The 16,429-nt window shown below is 38.4% G+C and overlaps 1 protein-coding gene and 2 long non-coding RNA genes across 4 annotated transcripts in view; 2 read left to right on the forward strand and 1 right to left on the reverse strand.

Moving 5' to 3' along the window:
* Positions 1-540: 540 nt before the first annotated feature.
* Positions 541-16,429, reverse strand: part of LOC131302121 (uncharacterized) — a 67,076-nt gene continuing 51,187 nt past the window's right edge. The window contains exon 4 of the long non-coding RNA XR_009191601.1: positions 541-921. This is a non-coding gene — a long non-coding RNA (uncharacterized LOC131302121). The remainder of the gene's footprint in view (positions 922-16,429) is intronic.
* LOC131302123 (uncharacterized) lies at positions 794-2,727 on the forward strand. The gene is made up of 2 exons (XR_009191603.1): positions 794-935; positions 2,494-2,727. It is a non-coding gene; the product is annotated as an uncharacterized LOC131302123 (long non-coding RNA).
* Positions 8,027-15,068, forward strand: LOC131302115 (LEAF RUST 10 DISEASE-RESISTANCE LOCUS RECEPTOR-LIKE PROTEIN KINASE-like 2.1). Of its 2 annotated transcripts, none has more exons than XM_058328746.1 (3): positions 8,027-9,036; positions 13,407-13,448; positions 13,610-15,068. In XM_058328746.1, exons 1-3 carry the CDS (start codon positions 8,283-8,285, stop codon positions 14,719-14,721), a joined length of 1,908 nt encoding a protein of 635 aa, XP_058184729.1. In that variant the 5' UTR covers positions 8,027-8,282; the 3' UTR covers positions 14,722-15,068. The 2 variants fall into 2 exon arrangements, with proteins under 2 accessions (XP_058184729.1, XP_058184730.1); XM_058328747.1 differs by having other exon boundaries at positions 13,416-13,448.

Genomic DNA, 16,429 nt, shown 5'->3' on the forward strand with positions numbered 1-16,429 from the left:
TAAATGCACCATATGATGAAATTCAGGTATAAAACTAATTTTATATGTGTATTTTCGAGATATACGTGAGTGTGTATGTTTACATATTAGGACACTTTCGTAATTATGCTAATTTATACAAAATATATAAATATATATATTTTAATTTCGAGTGGGGGCACGTTCCCCCGCATGCCCCCTTGCGATCCGTCCTTGCTTATCATTCATCTGTTCAGGAAATGTTGGAAACCCACGCACAATGGTACAGTTAAAGACGTTACTTAGTAGTTCAAAAGACTGGGAACCAATCGTCACCTGTTACATTCTATACACGTGTTTTGGGTATTGCCACAAGCATATTTATACTACTCTACTCATAAGTAACAAAATGTGAATCATAGTCATAACTAACTTAATTTGCTAAATGATTGTTCTGCTAATTGAACCCTGTAAGTACTGCTAGAAAACCCGGAAACCTTAACATACACAATAAGAGACCTAGGGCTGCAAACGAACAGAGCCGCTAGAGATTCGGCTCGGTCAAAGATCGTTCGACTCGACTCAAGACATAATGTCACGTCTTCGATTTTCAACATAAATATTAAAGGTTTTCCATAAATAAAAATCCTCACAATAATACAAATATTACCCAAAAGCCATTTCTATTTCCCTTGTTCGCAAATCATCTCCAAACTCCAAAGCATTTTCAAATTTACATCCTTGGCCCAACAGCCTAAAACCACTAGATCACGTTAAAAGAAAATTAAGAGTTTACAGGAATCCTTCATTTAATCAAACGAAATAATAATAATAAGAAGAATACAATTTCTTCATCTAGAGATAAAGTTTATAAGAGATACAAAATTAACTCTCTAAAGTCGCTTTTAAAATGTAGGATCACATGCAAGCACAGCAACCCATGTCACAGCCTCTGATTTGTATCTGAAAAATGATAGGTTGAGCTATACTAGCCCAGTAGAAAAAATCTATGCTAACTTTATGTATATACGAGAAGACAAGTGCGAAAAGAAGGAGATCACGTCGATTGACAATAGCAATTAGAGCCAAATACGAATGTACTACACAATCAAGACTTCTAAGAACTCAAGGAATTTCTCGCATTAACCCTCTTTTCCTCGTGCCACGTCTCATCGTTTAACACATCCTTACAATTAGATTCCGTTTATAGCCTAACATGCGAATGCCTATACCGGTCTTCCTCAATGTGTCACACTACGGTAGGTCATCTATGCCTCTTTGGCAAACATTCTACCGAATGAAAAATTGAACGACAAATAATAATAAGAATAGCGTAGTTAAAATCCCACACGAAACCTGTTATTACAAATCACCATACACTACAATGATATCCCAAATTCTTAGTTCAATACAACCAACATCGCCCTTAGAGTCACCACGGCTTTTCCCGGGTCTTTTCCCTAAGTCAAACCGGAAAAGAGTCATTGAGGCTTTACCCAGGTCTATTCTCAAATCCACAGAGCAGTTGGGTCACCACGGCTTTACCCGGGTCTATTCCCACTCTCACAGAGTAACAGGGTTACCACAGTTTTACCCGGGTCTATTCCCGCATTCACAAGGCACTAGGGTCACCACGGCTTTACCCGGGTCTCTTCCCACATTCAACATATACGCACGATGCAAACCTATCGATACGACTTCATAACAGGGTCTAATGTATTACAATCATTAAGAGGGCAACACCCACATACCAACGAGTATAACAATCACGCCCATCTCGCATTAACATAACTCATATCAATAATAAGTTGTCACATCACCATTTCTAACGTTAGTTTACCAATTAAGCATTTCACCTCGCATTTTCCATGATCGTCATCATTTCACAATTATTGTTCACTTGTCCTCGTACCACATGTCAACCATCAATCATCATAAATTCATAACTCAACCTTTGTGCAATATTTTAGGTCTATTGAACTCATTCTTAAGTTGTGGCAACTAACCACCCTCCACTTCTATAGTCCTAACCTTTGGTATACTTAACATGTCAACGTAATTTCAGTGGCAATTAAAAGATGACTTCAAAACCTCGAAATCAATATATCATACGCTTGAATTGGACATCGGATGAGGAAATTATGGCTGTTCAAAGTTGGGAAAACACCCAGAAAATGACAGCAACAGCAGAACACGAGGCAGCTGACACACCTTCACTCCTATGATCATAACTTTCTGTATACTTAGAGTTTTAAGGTGATTCCAGTGGCCCTGGAAAGTTGACTTCAAGATCTCGAATTCGATATATAATTTGCGCGTTTTCGATATCGGACGAAGAAGTTATGACTGTTCGAAGTTGGGAAAAATCTCAGAAAAACGGGCAGCAGCAGAAAAACGGGACAGCAAGAAGATTTTGGGGATTTCAAAGGAATTCAACAACAAATCTCAATACAATGATCAATAGCAAGTCCCAAACACTATATCAAGTCATAGACACATAAAATTAGTTAGATTTCCCTATCTCAAGTATCAAAGCCGAACTCATGAGATCAAACAAAGCCCTAACCTCCAAAACTTCAAAATCAGTCGGTTCCTCCTTCCCCAAGCTTGACCTACGAAATTAAGGCTCAATAATGTATATAGAAGGTAAAATGGAAATGGGTCTGTGTAGGTTTCATGTTGTTTTGATGGGTTTTTGGTTGAGACCAAAAGAGAGGGAGAGAGAGCCGAAGAGAGGGTTTCGGGAGAGAGTGGAAAGAACAAGAGATTGAGGTCTGTGTGTCCTGGGTTGAGATATAAGAATGTGGAAAACTATCCCCTACACACACATCCACCCATACACTCATGCATCTTACACTAGCACCCTTCCACTAATCATTCAAATTAACCCCAAAACAAATAATTACAATGCATATCACATTTGATCCATATTCTAACATTTTTATGAAACGCCGGGATTATAAAAAAAAATTACGGGTCTCTACACATAAATAAACAAGCTCAATCTCAAATTTGAGGCTTGTTTCATTATCAAGCCGAACACAAGCCAGTAGAAGCTTGGCTCAAGTTGGCTCGCAAGCCAAGACTTAGTAGACTTTTTACGTTAAGTACTACAATTAACATTAGCATTTTGATACATTTATGCAGAATCATTACAAAAACATATTACATGTAATTATTATTCTAAAATTGAGATTATTTTCTTGTAGAGAATAGAAAAATGAAGATATAACCTTCACAATCAAAATATTTTTGGTTGTATTAGGCTTATGTAAGGATATATATACGTTTTTCGTTGGCCCGTTAAGGCTCGTGAATAAGCTCGAGCTCGAGTCTAGCCAAGGCCCGCTTGGCTCGAACTTGACTCGTTAAGTTTTTCACTGAGCTCGAGCTCGGGTTCGTAAAAAACTTAATAAACAAACTTGAGCACGGTAAAACTCGGCTCATTTGCTGCCCTAATCAAACCTCATTTGATCAGAACTCTTTGGCTTATTAACCTTTTTGGTCCCCAAGGTATCAGAAAAATCTCATTTTGGTCCCCAATAAACACATTGGAGAAATTGAGTCCCCAACATTATTAAATGTGTACCAATGTAGTCCTCCACCCCTCACGCCGTCACTCCAGACATCAAAATCAAGGGCATGTTTGTCATTTCCCCTCCCCCAACCTCTTTATCCTCCACAACACCTATTAGGGTTGGGAAAATCACTTGCTCCTGGTGGAGGGAGAGATTCAAGGGTTGTTCGGCTAAATAAGCCACTTGACTTATTTTTATGTTTTTATTCAAAAAAATTTCACATTTGTTAGTTTTTTGTTAATTTTTTTAGGATTATTGCTTCTTCATGATAAGAGGAAATCTAAAATGTAAAAAATTACGATCGAAATCTAATTTTTTTTGAATAAAGACAAAAATAGCCAAGTCAGGCGCTGTGCTGGCCCAAATCCCTCTAATGAGGTGAGTTGATCCGTGGGCCCAGGAGCACACCGTCGCGGCCCTACTGAGGGGTTATTTGGCTAAATAAGCCACTTGGCTTTTTTTTTTTTTCCTTATTCAAATTTTTTTCGCATTTGTTAGTTTTTTGCCAATTTTTTGGGGATTATTATTTCGTTATGACGAGAGGAATCTAAAAAGTAAAAAATTACGATCGAAATCTAATTTTTTTTGAATAAAGACAAAAATAGCCAAGTCTAGCATTGTGCCGGCCCTAATCCCTCTAATGAGGTGTGGTGATCCATGGGCCCAGGAGCACGCTGTCACGGCCCTACTGAGAGGTTATTCGGTTAAATAGGCCACTTGGCTTATTTTTTAATCCTTATTCAATTTTTTTTTCATTTGTTAGTTTTTTGCCAATATTTTGGGGATTATTGTTTTGTCATGACGAGAGGAATCTAAAAAGTAAAAAATTACGAACGAAACCTAATTTTTTTTAATAAAGACAAAAATAATCCAATTTTTTCGTTTTTATTAAAAAAAAATTGATTTCGATCGTAATTTTTTACTTTTTAGATTCCTCTTGTCATGAAAAAGCAATAATTCCCAAAAAATTGGCAAAAAACTAACAAATGCGAAAAAAAAAATTGAATAAGGAAAAAAAAATAAGCCACTTGACTTATTTAGCCGAACAATCCCTTAGTAGGGCGGTGACGGCATGCTCCTGGGCCCACGGATCGGCGCACCTTATTAGAGGGATTAGGGCCGGCACAGCGCCCAACTAGGCTATTTCTGTGTTTATTAAAAAAAATTAGATTTCGATCGTAATATTTTTCTTTTTTAGATTTCTCATCATAAAGAAGGAATAATTCCCAAAAAATTGACAAAAAACTAATAATGTGAAAAAAATTTGAATAAAAATAAAAAAAATAAGCCAAGTGGCTTATTTAGCCGAACAACCCCTGAATCTCTCCCTACACGAGGAACAAGTGATTTTTCCCAACCCTATTTGGTGCTGTGGAGGATAAAGAGGTTGGGGGAGGGGAAATGACAAACATACCCCTGGTTTTGACTTTTGGGGTAACGGTGTGAGAGGTGGGAGACTACATTGGTACACATTTAATAACGTTGGGGACTCAATTTCTCTAATGTGTTTATTGGGGACCAAAATGAAAATTTTCTGATACTTTGGAGACCAAAAAAGTTAATAAGCCAGAACTCTTTTGAGTTCTCAAATCATAACATACACATCCCTGTCGTAAACAGTACTCATGAGGAAACTTAAATGGGGTAATTGACGATAAAAAGAGGAACAAAAGTTAATTCACATCCCTGTGTTAACCAGTAAAACTCAAGTAAAGATGAGTGAGAAAAAAATGAAACTATGATAGCCAGAAATTTATGAGCAACAACAACAATAAACATATCAGCAACAATTGCAACAATAATGAAACGGATTAATATGCGTACTGACTACTAGAAGGGCTATAGATGTCGTTCTTTTTCGTATGCCTAGACATTATTAATTGAAATCGCTTTGCTTTATAATTTCTCATTTCGGTATTTTATAATTTGCACCCTGAAAAATTACAGTGTCCACCACTATTAGCTCTTGATCCCCCAAAATTTTGCTAAAATGAGGGACCCCGACAAATTGTGTAGTGTTTGATAATTATTGCTCTAGAAAATTGTATTTATACAAAATGACCTTGTCGAATTAATCAGATTGATGATATAAGCGTAATTAAAACCTTTTTCGCTAAGACTGTAAGAAGAGAGCGATTTATAAGCTTGTAATCATATGCTGCTATGCATGATTTTAAAACTTTCTTTTGTTGAATTCTAATGTTCCACTAACTTAAAATAAGTACTATTTGAGAATAAATATTTATTTTTTGAATTAAAAGTGATGCATTCTGAGAGAATGATATGTCTCTTAAAACGAAAATAAGTACTTATATTTTAAAAAGAAAAAATGAAATGGGTCAATTTTCGTCTTAGGCTCGCCAGGTGTCATGGCCGACACTTATTGGAGAGAGAGAGGAATCAATGGGTCAAGGTCGTTGTTATATGAGTGGTCCTCAATGGAGTCTTTTCCCCCATAGACTAGCCTACTATACGAGTAATTATTCAGACTGCCATGGGTACGGCCACGTGGTGCCATAAGGCATTTTCCACCACACATTATGGTGGAGTTCACATACTTTCTCTTGGACCTCACAATAATGTGCAGTGGATCGGTAAGACCTCAAAGGAAGAAATTATTCTCAGTGTCCAAGCCCATTTCCTTCCACACAACAAGAATTATACATGTTTGATGCATAGGACAAATAATAAATTTTGTGCGAGCTCAATATTTTGTAATGGGAGCCACACAAATGTATGGTAAAATGATAAATTGGGCCACCATGTAGTAATGCCCATGGAACATTGAATAATATTTTCCCAATTACCCCCAAAATTTCTCTCTCTCTCTCTTCTCTCTCTCTCTCTCTCTCTCTCTCTCATGTCCTCTCTCTCCCTCTTTTCTCTCTCCCAATTTTAAAACTTAAAAGAAAATTAAAAATCTAGAAACCAAAATCACAATAATCAAATCGATTCTTTAGAATTAGACAATTATGTATGACCACTGCTATATCAGACGGTGGGTCATTTTCATTCATGCATTTTCTCACAATCACCTCAGCATCCGACTTGATCAACACCCTTGAAAGTTGTAAAGAAATTCCCAGCTTCAAGCCATCACAAATAGTCGAATAGCAATAGCTTCTGCTATTCGAAACAAGTTGATTCCGGGGTGAAGCGTTTCCATAATGCCGAGAACTTTTCCATCAGCCCCACGAGCTACAGGAAGCAGAGGATATTTTCGGAAAATATTTGGATAAATGTCATAATTTTTTACTTTTCTGATTCCTTTCTTCGAGATGAATCAATTTAGGCGCAAAATTAACAAACGTGGATTTTTTTTTTGAATAAGGACAAAACAAGAGAAAGTACCAAAAATCTTACCAGAACTTAGTCTCCATATTGAATATGAGATTATTAATTACGTACGAGCACTTTTGGAATCTGTGAACAAAAAAGGCCTTCTTTGTGAGCAGGTTTTTGGACCGCGGGCTTCATTGCCCTATAAGTATTTTGTGGATATTTTGGTGGGTTTCAAACAAGTTTGATGTGTATAGTTATGGAATGATATATGGTTCTAGAAATGGTTGGAGTAAGATAGAACATCGGTGTCGAGGTTGATCATTCGAGTGAAAAATACTTTCCACATTGGGTATACAAGCATCTTGAGCTAGATGAATGATGAGGCCAGTGCAAGTGCAAGGAAGATGACAATAGTTGGCTTATGGTGCATACTGCATACAAACTGATCCTTCACACCGATCATTAATGACTGGGGTGGTGGAAATGTTAAAAGGGAGCTCAGAGTCTTTGCAAATTCCACCTTAGCCTTGTCTTGTCTTCGTCTTCGAGATCACCTGTGGAATATTTTTCCACTACACTAATGTCATGACACACATATACATTTTTTTATCTGCCAAAACGTCTGGGCAATGTCACATTGTGACGATGCAAATATGCACTCCCTCCCCAAGATCATAAATGCACGAAAATTAGGTGAGTTTGTGTCTCTTATGTGCTTGTTAACATATATCAATCAAAGTTGGTGAGTAGCCTAGTGTTTACGCAAGAACTTATGAGAACTCTAATGTGAAGATCAACCTTTTGTTTGTATGTTCTTAATCGACGGTTCACTACAAAAAAATGACATTTGGTGACAAAACCGCTTGATGACAAAATGGTGCCTTTCGGTGACAAAATTGGATTTCGTTGACAAATAGAACCTTTTTGGTGTTGAGAAAGCATTTTGTCGTCAAAGCATTCTATTCAGCGACGAAATTTATATACTTCGTCACCCAAAAGTATCTCTTCATCATTGAAAATCTTCTTTTCGTAACCAAAAGGTAGCATTTGGAGATGAAATTTGTAATTTGTCACCAACAGATAGCTTTTGACGACGCAACCTATATTTTGTCACTGAAAGAGTAAATGGTTAAGATGCGCAGAGTCATGCAAATGAAGAAATGACATTTTCGACGGACATGATCAAATATCTTTACGGTACTGTGGAAAAATCATAACTTCAAATTCCCAACTGCATACCAAGTCAAGCAGCCTTTTACACAGCACATATATATATGGTAACTCCCTCCAACCCCCCACCCCACCCCAGACATAATTCCCCCACCCCACCCCAGACCTTAATTAGGTGAAAACAAACCACTAAGTTTCAGGCCTTGCGCGCATCTCTCGATCTCTCCACATACCTTGTCATCTTCATCATCTATATCTCGATCTCTATCTTTCACTACCTCAACATCCTTCCAAATGAAGCATCAAAGCCCGTCTCCCCTTACACCCTCCTTGCCCTTTACTATATTCATTATCTTTATCACAACCACCTCAATTTCTAGTGGGGATTCAAACTATGAAGCCTGTGTACCCCAAAACTGTGGCAACCAAACCATCCGATATCCTTTCTGGATTAAAAATAAGCAAGAACCCTTTTGTGGGTTCCCTGGATTTGAGCTAAATTGCCAAAACAACAACTACCCAATTCTCCAAACACCCAACAACAATTTCACAATCCAAGAAATTCTTTACAGAGGGCAGACCCTTCGGCTAAGCAACACTGCGGTTTGGAATTTAAAGCACGATTGTTGGCCTCCAATCAGTAACGTATCACTAGAGGTGGATAATTTCAGTGTTGTTTCGAATGGTTCGGATTTGTATCTGCTTTCAAATTGTTCCTCATTGGGTGAAAATCTTTTGGAGTACAGAATTGGGTGTGGAGAGGAGAGTAGGAATGGGAATGGGGGATTGGCTATGTTTGGGAATGATGGGAACCTGGGATATGGACTGCGGAGTTGCCAAACGGAGGTGCTAGCGCCAGTTGAATTGGTGAGTGGTGATGTGGTAAGGGATTATTTGAGCGTGCTGAGGAGGGGCTTTTTGGTAAAATGGAAGGCTCCAGATTGTACTAGGTGTGAGGACAGTGGAGGGAGGTGTGGGTTTGATCTGGTTACATTTCATTTCAAGTGCTTTTGCACGGATACGGTTCATTCTGGCCGGTGTTCTTCAGGTCTCTCTCTCTCTCTCTCACACACACACCCACACACAGGATCTACTATATTCTCATGGTGCTATTCTTGTGATTGACGGTGTTTCTCGTTAGAAATATAAATAAATACTTGCTTATCAAAAAAAAATATAAATAAATACTTTTTCCTATTCTTTCTCTAAAACTAGTAGGAAGATTTTTTATTTTTAGTTATTTTTTTAAGGTTAGAGATGTCCGTATCGGCTTTTGTGTAGCTCGACTAATCACTTTTTTGATCCAATTAAAGGTTGGTCATCCCGCGGTGAAAATAGAGAATTCACAAAAGAAACTGTTGCGCCCTGAAAAATTATGCCTTTCGTGGGAGTTGAATTAGGGGATAGAAACTAATCGGTATCGGTTAAACTAAGGCCATCTACAGTAGTATAATTAAAAAAGGATAACCAAAAGTTGACACATCAGCTTTTGATTATTCACTTAAGAGGTTGTTAAGCTTAACAATGTTAAGCTTCACTATAGTCACTTCTAGTCTATAATCAAAATATGGGGTCCACTACAATTTCATTCTCTCTCCCCCCTGTTTCCCGTCATTCACTTCCATCCATTTACGTTTTTTATGAGTTAAAATATATCGATTCCCTTTCTTAATTTTGAAAAAAAAAATCGGTGACTTCCTTGCCTCCTATTATGATTTTTTCCTTCTTTTTTTTTCGGGGGTGGGTAGTAGAAACAGGAAAGAAGAGTGAAACACCTTAATCCGGCGACGATGGTTTGAATTGTAGATGATCGAGAGATATGAGTTTCACTTTTGGAGGAAAAGAGAAAGAAATAATTTGTTGGCGAAGTGAAAAAGATATAGAGTAGCGAAAAAGCTTGGCTACATAAAACTTTTATTCTTCAATTTTATTTTTTTAACCAAAAAAAATAAGTGGGCGAAGAAGGGAAGAAGAAAATACTAGTTAAAACACGTGTGTATATAAATTTTGGAATTAGTTAACTTATGTGGTGTAGGATTCACAAATTTTGATTATTGAAAAAGGTTGTTAGTTTTGGTTATCCAAAGCCCAAAATTTGATTATTTCTAAGGATGTTGCTGAGTTTGATTATACCATTGTGAGTAATCTTTTGCACAAACATTGTTAATTTTAAAAACAATTGGCATTTGATTATACCACTGTGGATGGCCTAATAGTAGGTATGTTTAGATGAGTAGTGGAGTATTATACAAAGCCGGAGGCAGGAGCTTGGATTATTTTTGGTAGAAGATACGATATGTATTTCCTAGAATTTAGAGGTTTTCTGAAGACAAACACCAATTATATGCCCTTATTCCCAGTCTAATGGATCAAAAATCCCCATTTCAGTTCAACTAATATCATATCTTCAACTAGTATCGGTCCCCATTCGGCTTATTTGTATGAACGGTTCCTAAAGTATTTTTGAAATGTCAATTTGGTCTCCAACATACAAATTGTGTCTATTGCGTCCCCAATGTTAACAATACGCGTTTAATTGGTCCCCGAGGCTAACTCCGTTTGTTTTTGCCGTCTAAAACATTCCGCAACCCTAAGTCTACCAGAATCCCTCGAACCCCATCAGCCTCTGCCGTATCTATCCCAACGAGTACTTCAAACTCTAACTGGCACCGCTCCAACCTCCTCCCAACAGGTTATAGGCATCCTCCTCGCCCACCAACTCCTCACCCCGACCTTCACCAACGGCGGCGCGTGCGACTCCGCCACCCTTCCATGATCGCCGCCCTCCTCTTCCCCCCTCGTTCCCTCTTGCTCGGATTTGAAGCAGGGGCCGACGCCGGCAACTTTTCAAGCTCTCTCGAAGCTAAGATCTCACAAAGCCTCCTCGAAGCTTCGCCTGTCGACGATCTGAGATAGACGGTGCTCCTCGCTTTTCATACCGGGAAAGAAGGGGTTTTGGGGTTTGGACTTAAAACACGAAAGGTTTAAGAGTCGTCGACGAACCATTGAAGCAAATGTAAAGCAATTCCTCCTTTCTTTTTGGCCTACCCACCCACCTTTTAACCCCTGAGAATTCATGTACAAATGCTAAGGAAAATTCAGAGGTTAATTCCAGCGTGTATATACTCTTGTATCTATCGATTTCATCGAATTTGATTTAATTTCGTTGGGGTTTTCGAAACCTTAGAATTCTTCTACTGTAGGAATTTGTAAACACACCCACTGATCTTTCGTTGAAGCGTTTATGAAGAATTTGTTCTAACACCGGTTCTGTTTTGCTTGGAAATTCTGTTGTGGGGTGTGTCAAAGTGCTGCTATTCTCAATCATGCCTGTTTGGTTGTTTCTTGTTTAATGCTGGTGCTGCTGTTTTCATTCGAGGACGAAATATCATCTTTGAACCTGAGCTGTTTAACTATCTCTGCTTTCTGAGATTAACACGGTGGAGGTAGTGCGTTTGATTTGATTTGATTGGTGAGGGTGGGTTTGGGGGAGGAGAAGTCGATGAGGGACGGTGTGGGGAAATGAAGGGGAAAGTGGGGAATTGGGTTGGGGGGTTTGACTATAATGCCCTTGTTATAACGGCAAAAGGAAACAGAGTTAGTTCCGAGGACCATTTAAACACGCATTGTTAACATTGGGGATGCAATAGACACGATTTGTATATTGAGGACCAAATTGACATTCCGAAAATAATTTGGGGACCATTTGTACAAATAAGCCTTCCCCACTCTCTGTAGCTTTCTAATTTCTCCCCATTCTCTCGCTATGTGTTAAGGGTTTAATGCTCGCATCTAGGTAATAGTGGTTCGGTTCTTTACAATCTTTGTGGTGAAATCCACCTATATTGGTTTAATCGTTAGGCTCTCTTGAATGAAAGATACTGCATAAGCATTACTAGCTTATGCTCTGTCCTGAGTAGTATGAGACATGTGGAATCCGTGTGAATCAACAAGGTGATAGCTACCCTTATACTGCCCATTCAATAGAAGTCCATTAAAATATTTCCAAGTCGAACCCCAAATCAACAAAGAAACATAAAAAATGAAACTTCGGAGTACAAAACCAATTTGGTTGTGATTCAATTTGGCAAGTGATTTTTATGCGACATAGAACCACTGCTGCTGTCGCTCCCCTTTTTTTCCTTTTGCCTCGGAATACACCATATGTAAATCAGACCGACGATAAAATCTTCCCAGATGCTGTTTTGAGTTTCAACGTTTCATCTGTAAACCGTAGGTTTTTCCACAATAAACTCCTTGACAGTTCCATTCAAGTTACCATCCCAATGTAGAAGAAGAAGAAAAAAAGCCCTCTCTTTTTTCCGACGACTTCCGCAAGTCCTCTGCCTGTGACAGCATTTCGAAGTCAACTGGCATGTCAACCTTAAAATCTAAACAAATATGGTGGGTTCCTTGATTCTTACAAAACCCTCGTTTCCAAGTCAACTGGCGTGTCAACCTTAAAATTTAAACAATTATGTTTGGCTCCTTGATTCTTACAAAACCCTCATTTCTACAAAAAGAATCTCACCCCCCTCGCAAATATAAGGGTGATCGAGGGAATTTCGTTCCTCTTAAACTATGGCCTTTGCTCTGTCGTGCTAAATTGGGAATTAAAAATGGGTTTCCTCTATTTTTTACTAGCTTTCTTTCTGGTCTCTCCTCTGCTGGACCTCTTCTGGTTCTTGTCCATTGTCCATCGACTGCGGACCTCTTGGTCCGATCAAATTCCCTTTTACCAGCTCCGCACACCCCTATGTGGGTTGTGTACTGTTAGTTGTGATGAAGTAGTTCCAAAAGTCATATTGGGCACGGAGGGAATATCTTATCAAGTTAGCAACTTAACCGATGATACCGTAAAAATTAATGACCCAGTACTAAAAACCGTTATCAAATCCTTTAAATATGCCTTCCATTTCCTTCACAATCTCCCCCAATCTCACCTTATTCAAATGCAACACCAGCGCCCCTGAACTTGAGGATCAGACATATAAGTACTTCTTCGGTAATTACACTTATTATAGAGGCTGCCAAGGGTGCACTGTCTATAGTTCGAAATCAACAAGTTGAAGTTCCGACTCCAATCAGTATTCTGGGAAACTGTCTGATTTTCCAACTGTCAGTGGTGTCATCAGTTGAGAACCGGAACCATAGTGTTCCATTCTCATTATTGGCTTCTGATTTCTCTATTGAATATCGTGTGTCAGAGGAATGTCTTATGTGTCTCGATGTTGGTATTTGTGTGCCGCCAGAGAGTTCCAATGCTTAGACGAGACATGAGGTTGAGGAGGTAGCATTTCTGATTAGATTAAGGCTCATTAATTCAGAATGTGCAAAGTAAAATCAATTTAAATCCCATTCCTTTTCTTCCACCGCTCTTTCTAAACTCGTCCAACCAATGTTTTTTCTGTTTGACAGTTCTTGCAGGAAGGAAGAGACTGCCATTAATACTCGGACCAGGTATCGTTCATGTACTCCATTAACTTAATTTTCTCATTAATGATTGCGAGGATTTCCTTTTCCTCTTCCCATTATACTACTCTAGATTTCCACATAATAGGAAGATATCCTACCTAGAACTATTACCCACATCTTACCATTTCTTCGGAATTGTGTTTCAGCTGTCCCTGCTGTTGGGATAATGGTAATTCTGTTGTTGTGCATTTTCATCAAGAGAAACGCACGAAGTGAATCCATATTCTTTTGGAAAACTCAGAAAGAGAACTGCCGAAACATTGAGGCATTTCTAAAGAATTGTGGATCTCTTTCGCCAAAAAGATACGCTTACTCTGACATCAAGAAAATTACCAACTCCTTCAGAACTAAACTAGGTCAGGGAGGCTTTGGTTGTGTCTTCAAAGGAAAGTTAGAAAATGACTGCCTCGTTGCAGTGAAGGTTCTGAAAGGGTTGAAAGGCAATGGAGAAGATTTCATTAACGAGCTTGCAACAATTAGTAGAACTTCTCATGTAAATATTGTGACACTTCTTGGGTTCTGTTTTGAAGGTCGCCATAGAGCTCTCATATATGAGTTCATGCCTAGCGGATCTCTTGACAAATTCATACATGATGGTGGTTCCTTGACATATCACCAGTTGGGTTGGGATGCAATGTACCGAATTGCGGTTGGTATTGCCCGAGGGTTGGAGTACTTACACCGTGGTTGCAAAACGCGAATTTTGCATTTTGACATAAAGCCTCATAATATTCTTTTAGATGAGGACTTTTGCCCAAAGATATCTGATTTTGGCCTTGCTAAACTATGCCCGCAAAAAGAGAGTATCATATCTTTAACGGGTGCTAGAGGAACAGTGGGCTACATTGCCCCAGAAGTATTTAGCAGAAATTTTGGTGGGGTTTCACACAAGTCTGATGTGTATAGCTACGGGATGATGGTTCTGGAAATGGTTGGCGGAAGAAAGAATATAAGTGTTGAGGTTGATCGTACGAGTGAAATATACTTCCCACATTGGGTATACAAGCGTCTTGAGCTTGATGAAGAACTCGGATTGCACGGCATTATGGATGGTGAGGCAAATGCAAGTGCAAGGAAGATGATAATAGTTGGCCTGTGGTGTATACAAACTGATCCTTCAAACCGACCCTCAATGAGTCGGGTTGTGGAGATGTTAGAAGGAAACACGGAGTATTTGCAAATCCCCCCCAAGCCTTATTTGTCTTCTCCCTCGAGAGCACCAGTGGATTCGTCCACTACTCATGTCACGACATTGTGACGATGCATGCATGCTTCTGGAGGGAAAAGCAAAACGTGCAGTCCCCATGATTTCAAAATGCACCACTGAAAATTAGGTAAGTTTGTATTTCCTATGTTATTGTTGACGTATATCCCTCAAAGCTTCGTAATTATGACGCTTCCATCTTGAAAGTTCAACCTATAGTAGAAAATTTTTATTTGGCATGTATTTGAGGCCTATGTTCCCAGTAATTATTATCATTTTAGAGCTGAACTTGCTTCAAACAATTCCCCTTGTTTTAAAAGGCATTTTCCTTATGTAATCACTCGACAACAGTACTTTGAGTTTGGAACTTTGTTTAGTCAATGACAATAGCTATAAATGCACATGATCGTACCACCTGATGATTTATTCTGAATAGTAAGTTTAGCAGCTTGGAAGAGGAGTTGAACTCTTAACCTCTTTTTTCTTAGTGGTACTTATAAATTGCATTCTTGATGCCGTTGAGCCAAAGGCTTCTCGGCTTGTGACATGGGCTCCTAGTAATTGAAGAATAGCAGGTCACCCAATTGGCCGACTTATCCTTGTTTGAACTCCTGGAGCCTGGGTAAGTATTTCTCATTGTTTGCTGCTTTGATTGTATCAGTATAATTGTCATTGCACTTGTCCCTACGTAACTTGTTTTTCATGGGCCTGCATTTGCAACTCCAACTTTACACTTTAATGTTCGTCTTGCCCGTAGGTGTGCAACTCCGTCTCCGTGAGATTCACCAATAAGAGGTTGATTTATTTCGGTGCGTCTAACCAACGGCCTAGATTTCAAATGACAAACAAGTGTCTAATCTGGACTAATCGGAGTCATTTAAACTAATAGTGTGTAATTGGGTATCTTTAGACAGACTATTATAACGGTGATAAGCTCCACTTTAGCAAGGTTATGCCTTTTGAACCAGAGGTTTTGTATCTATATAAATGCTGCAGACCAACTTCTTCTGACGCATCAAAACTTTTTGTCCTTCCCAGCTTAGATAGTTACCTTTTAAGTGACAATTTTCATTGTGAAGCATCTGAGCAGCGAAACGTTGGATATCTTCTAAAGAAAGAGTCTTTCGATACACCTCAAAGTCTTCATCATTCCCTGCATATTGATTTCACATATCATCTTTGGAACATATTGGATTTTTTTATGGAAGAAAATGACGGTTTTTTTTTTTTTTTGAAAGACAATATTTCCTTTAATTGAGAGGTTTCTGAAGACAAATAGGAAGTGTATTCTCTTAATTCCCACTCTAGAGGGATCAAAAGTCCTCTATTCTAGATCAATTTCCTTTCCATCATTTTGGCATCCATGAACTTTGAAGTAAAGCCACTGATATGAACACGTTGCCATTCAGTAGGAGTCCAAATCTAGCCAATTTCTAACTGTCTAAGAGCAAATGCACTGTCCCCGCTAACAAGTCATAATTTAACATTTCTTCTTGCAAAATTTATGTTCACCGCTCATCAATGAGGTAAACTTACTTTCAAATAATGTTGTAGTTATCTTTTATAGCGAATTTAATAGCGAACTTTGACTTTGTAAATCGTGCACATTATTTAAACCAAATGAATAATAGCATTGAACGAAATAATTAAAATCAGTAATCTTTTTGTAGAATTATCCCAAAAAGTTACCAAATCAATACAACAACATTATTATCTTATTATTTTCGTACATTATCGTATAGAAAGCTTAAAAAAGTCCTTC

This window comes from Rhododendron vialii, chromosome 9a (genome assembly GCF_030253575.1).
Source record: "Rhododendron vialii isolate Sample 1 chromosome 9a, ASM3025357v1".
NCBI lineage: Eukaryota > Viridiplantae > Streptophyta > Magnoliopsida > Ericales > Ericaceae > Rhododendron > Rhododendron vialii.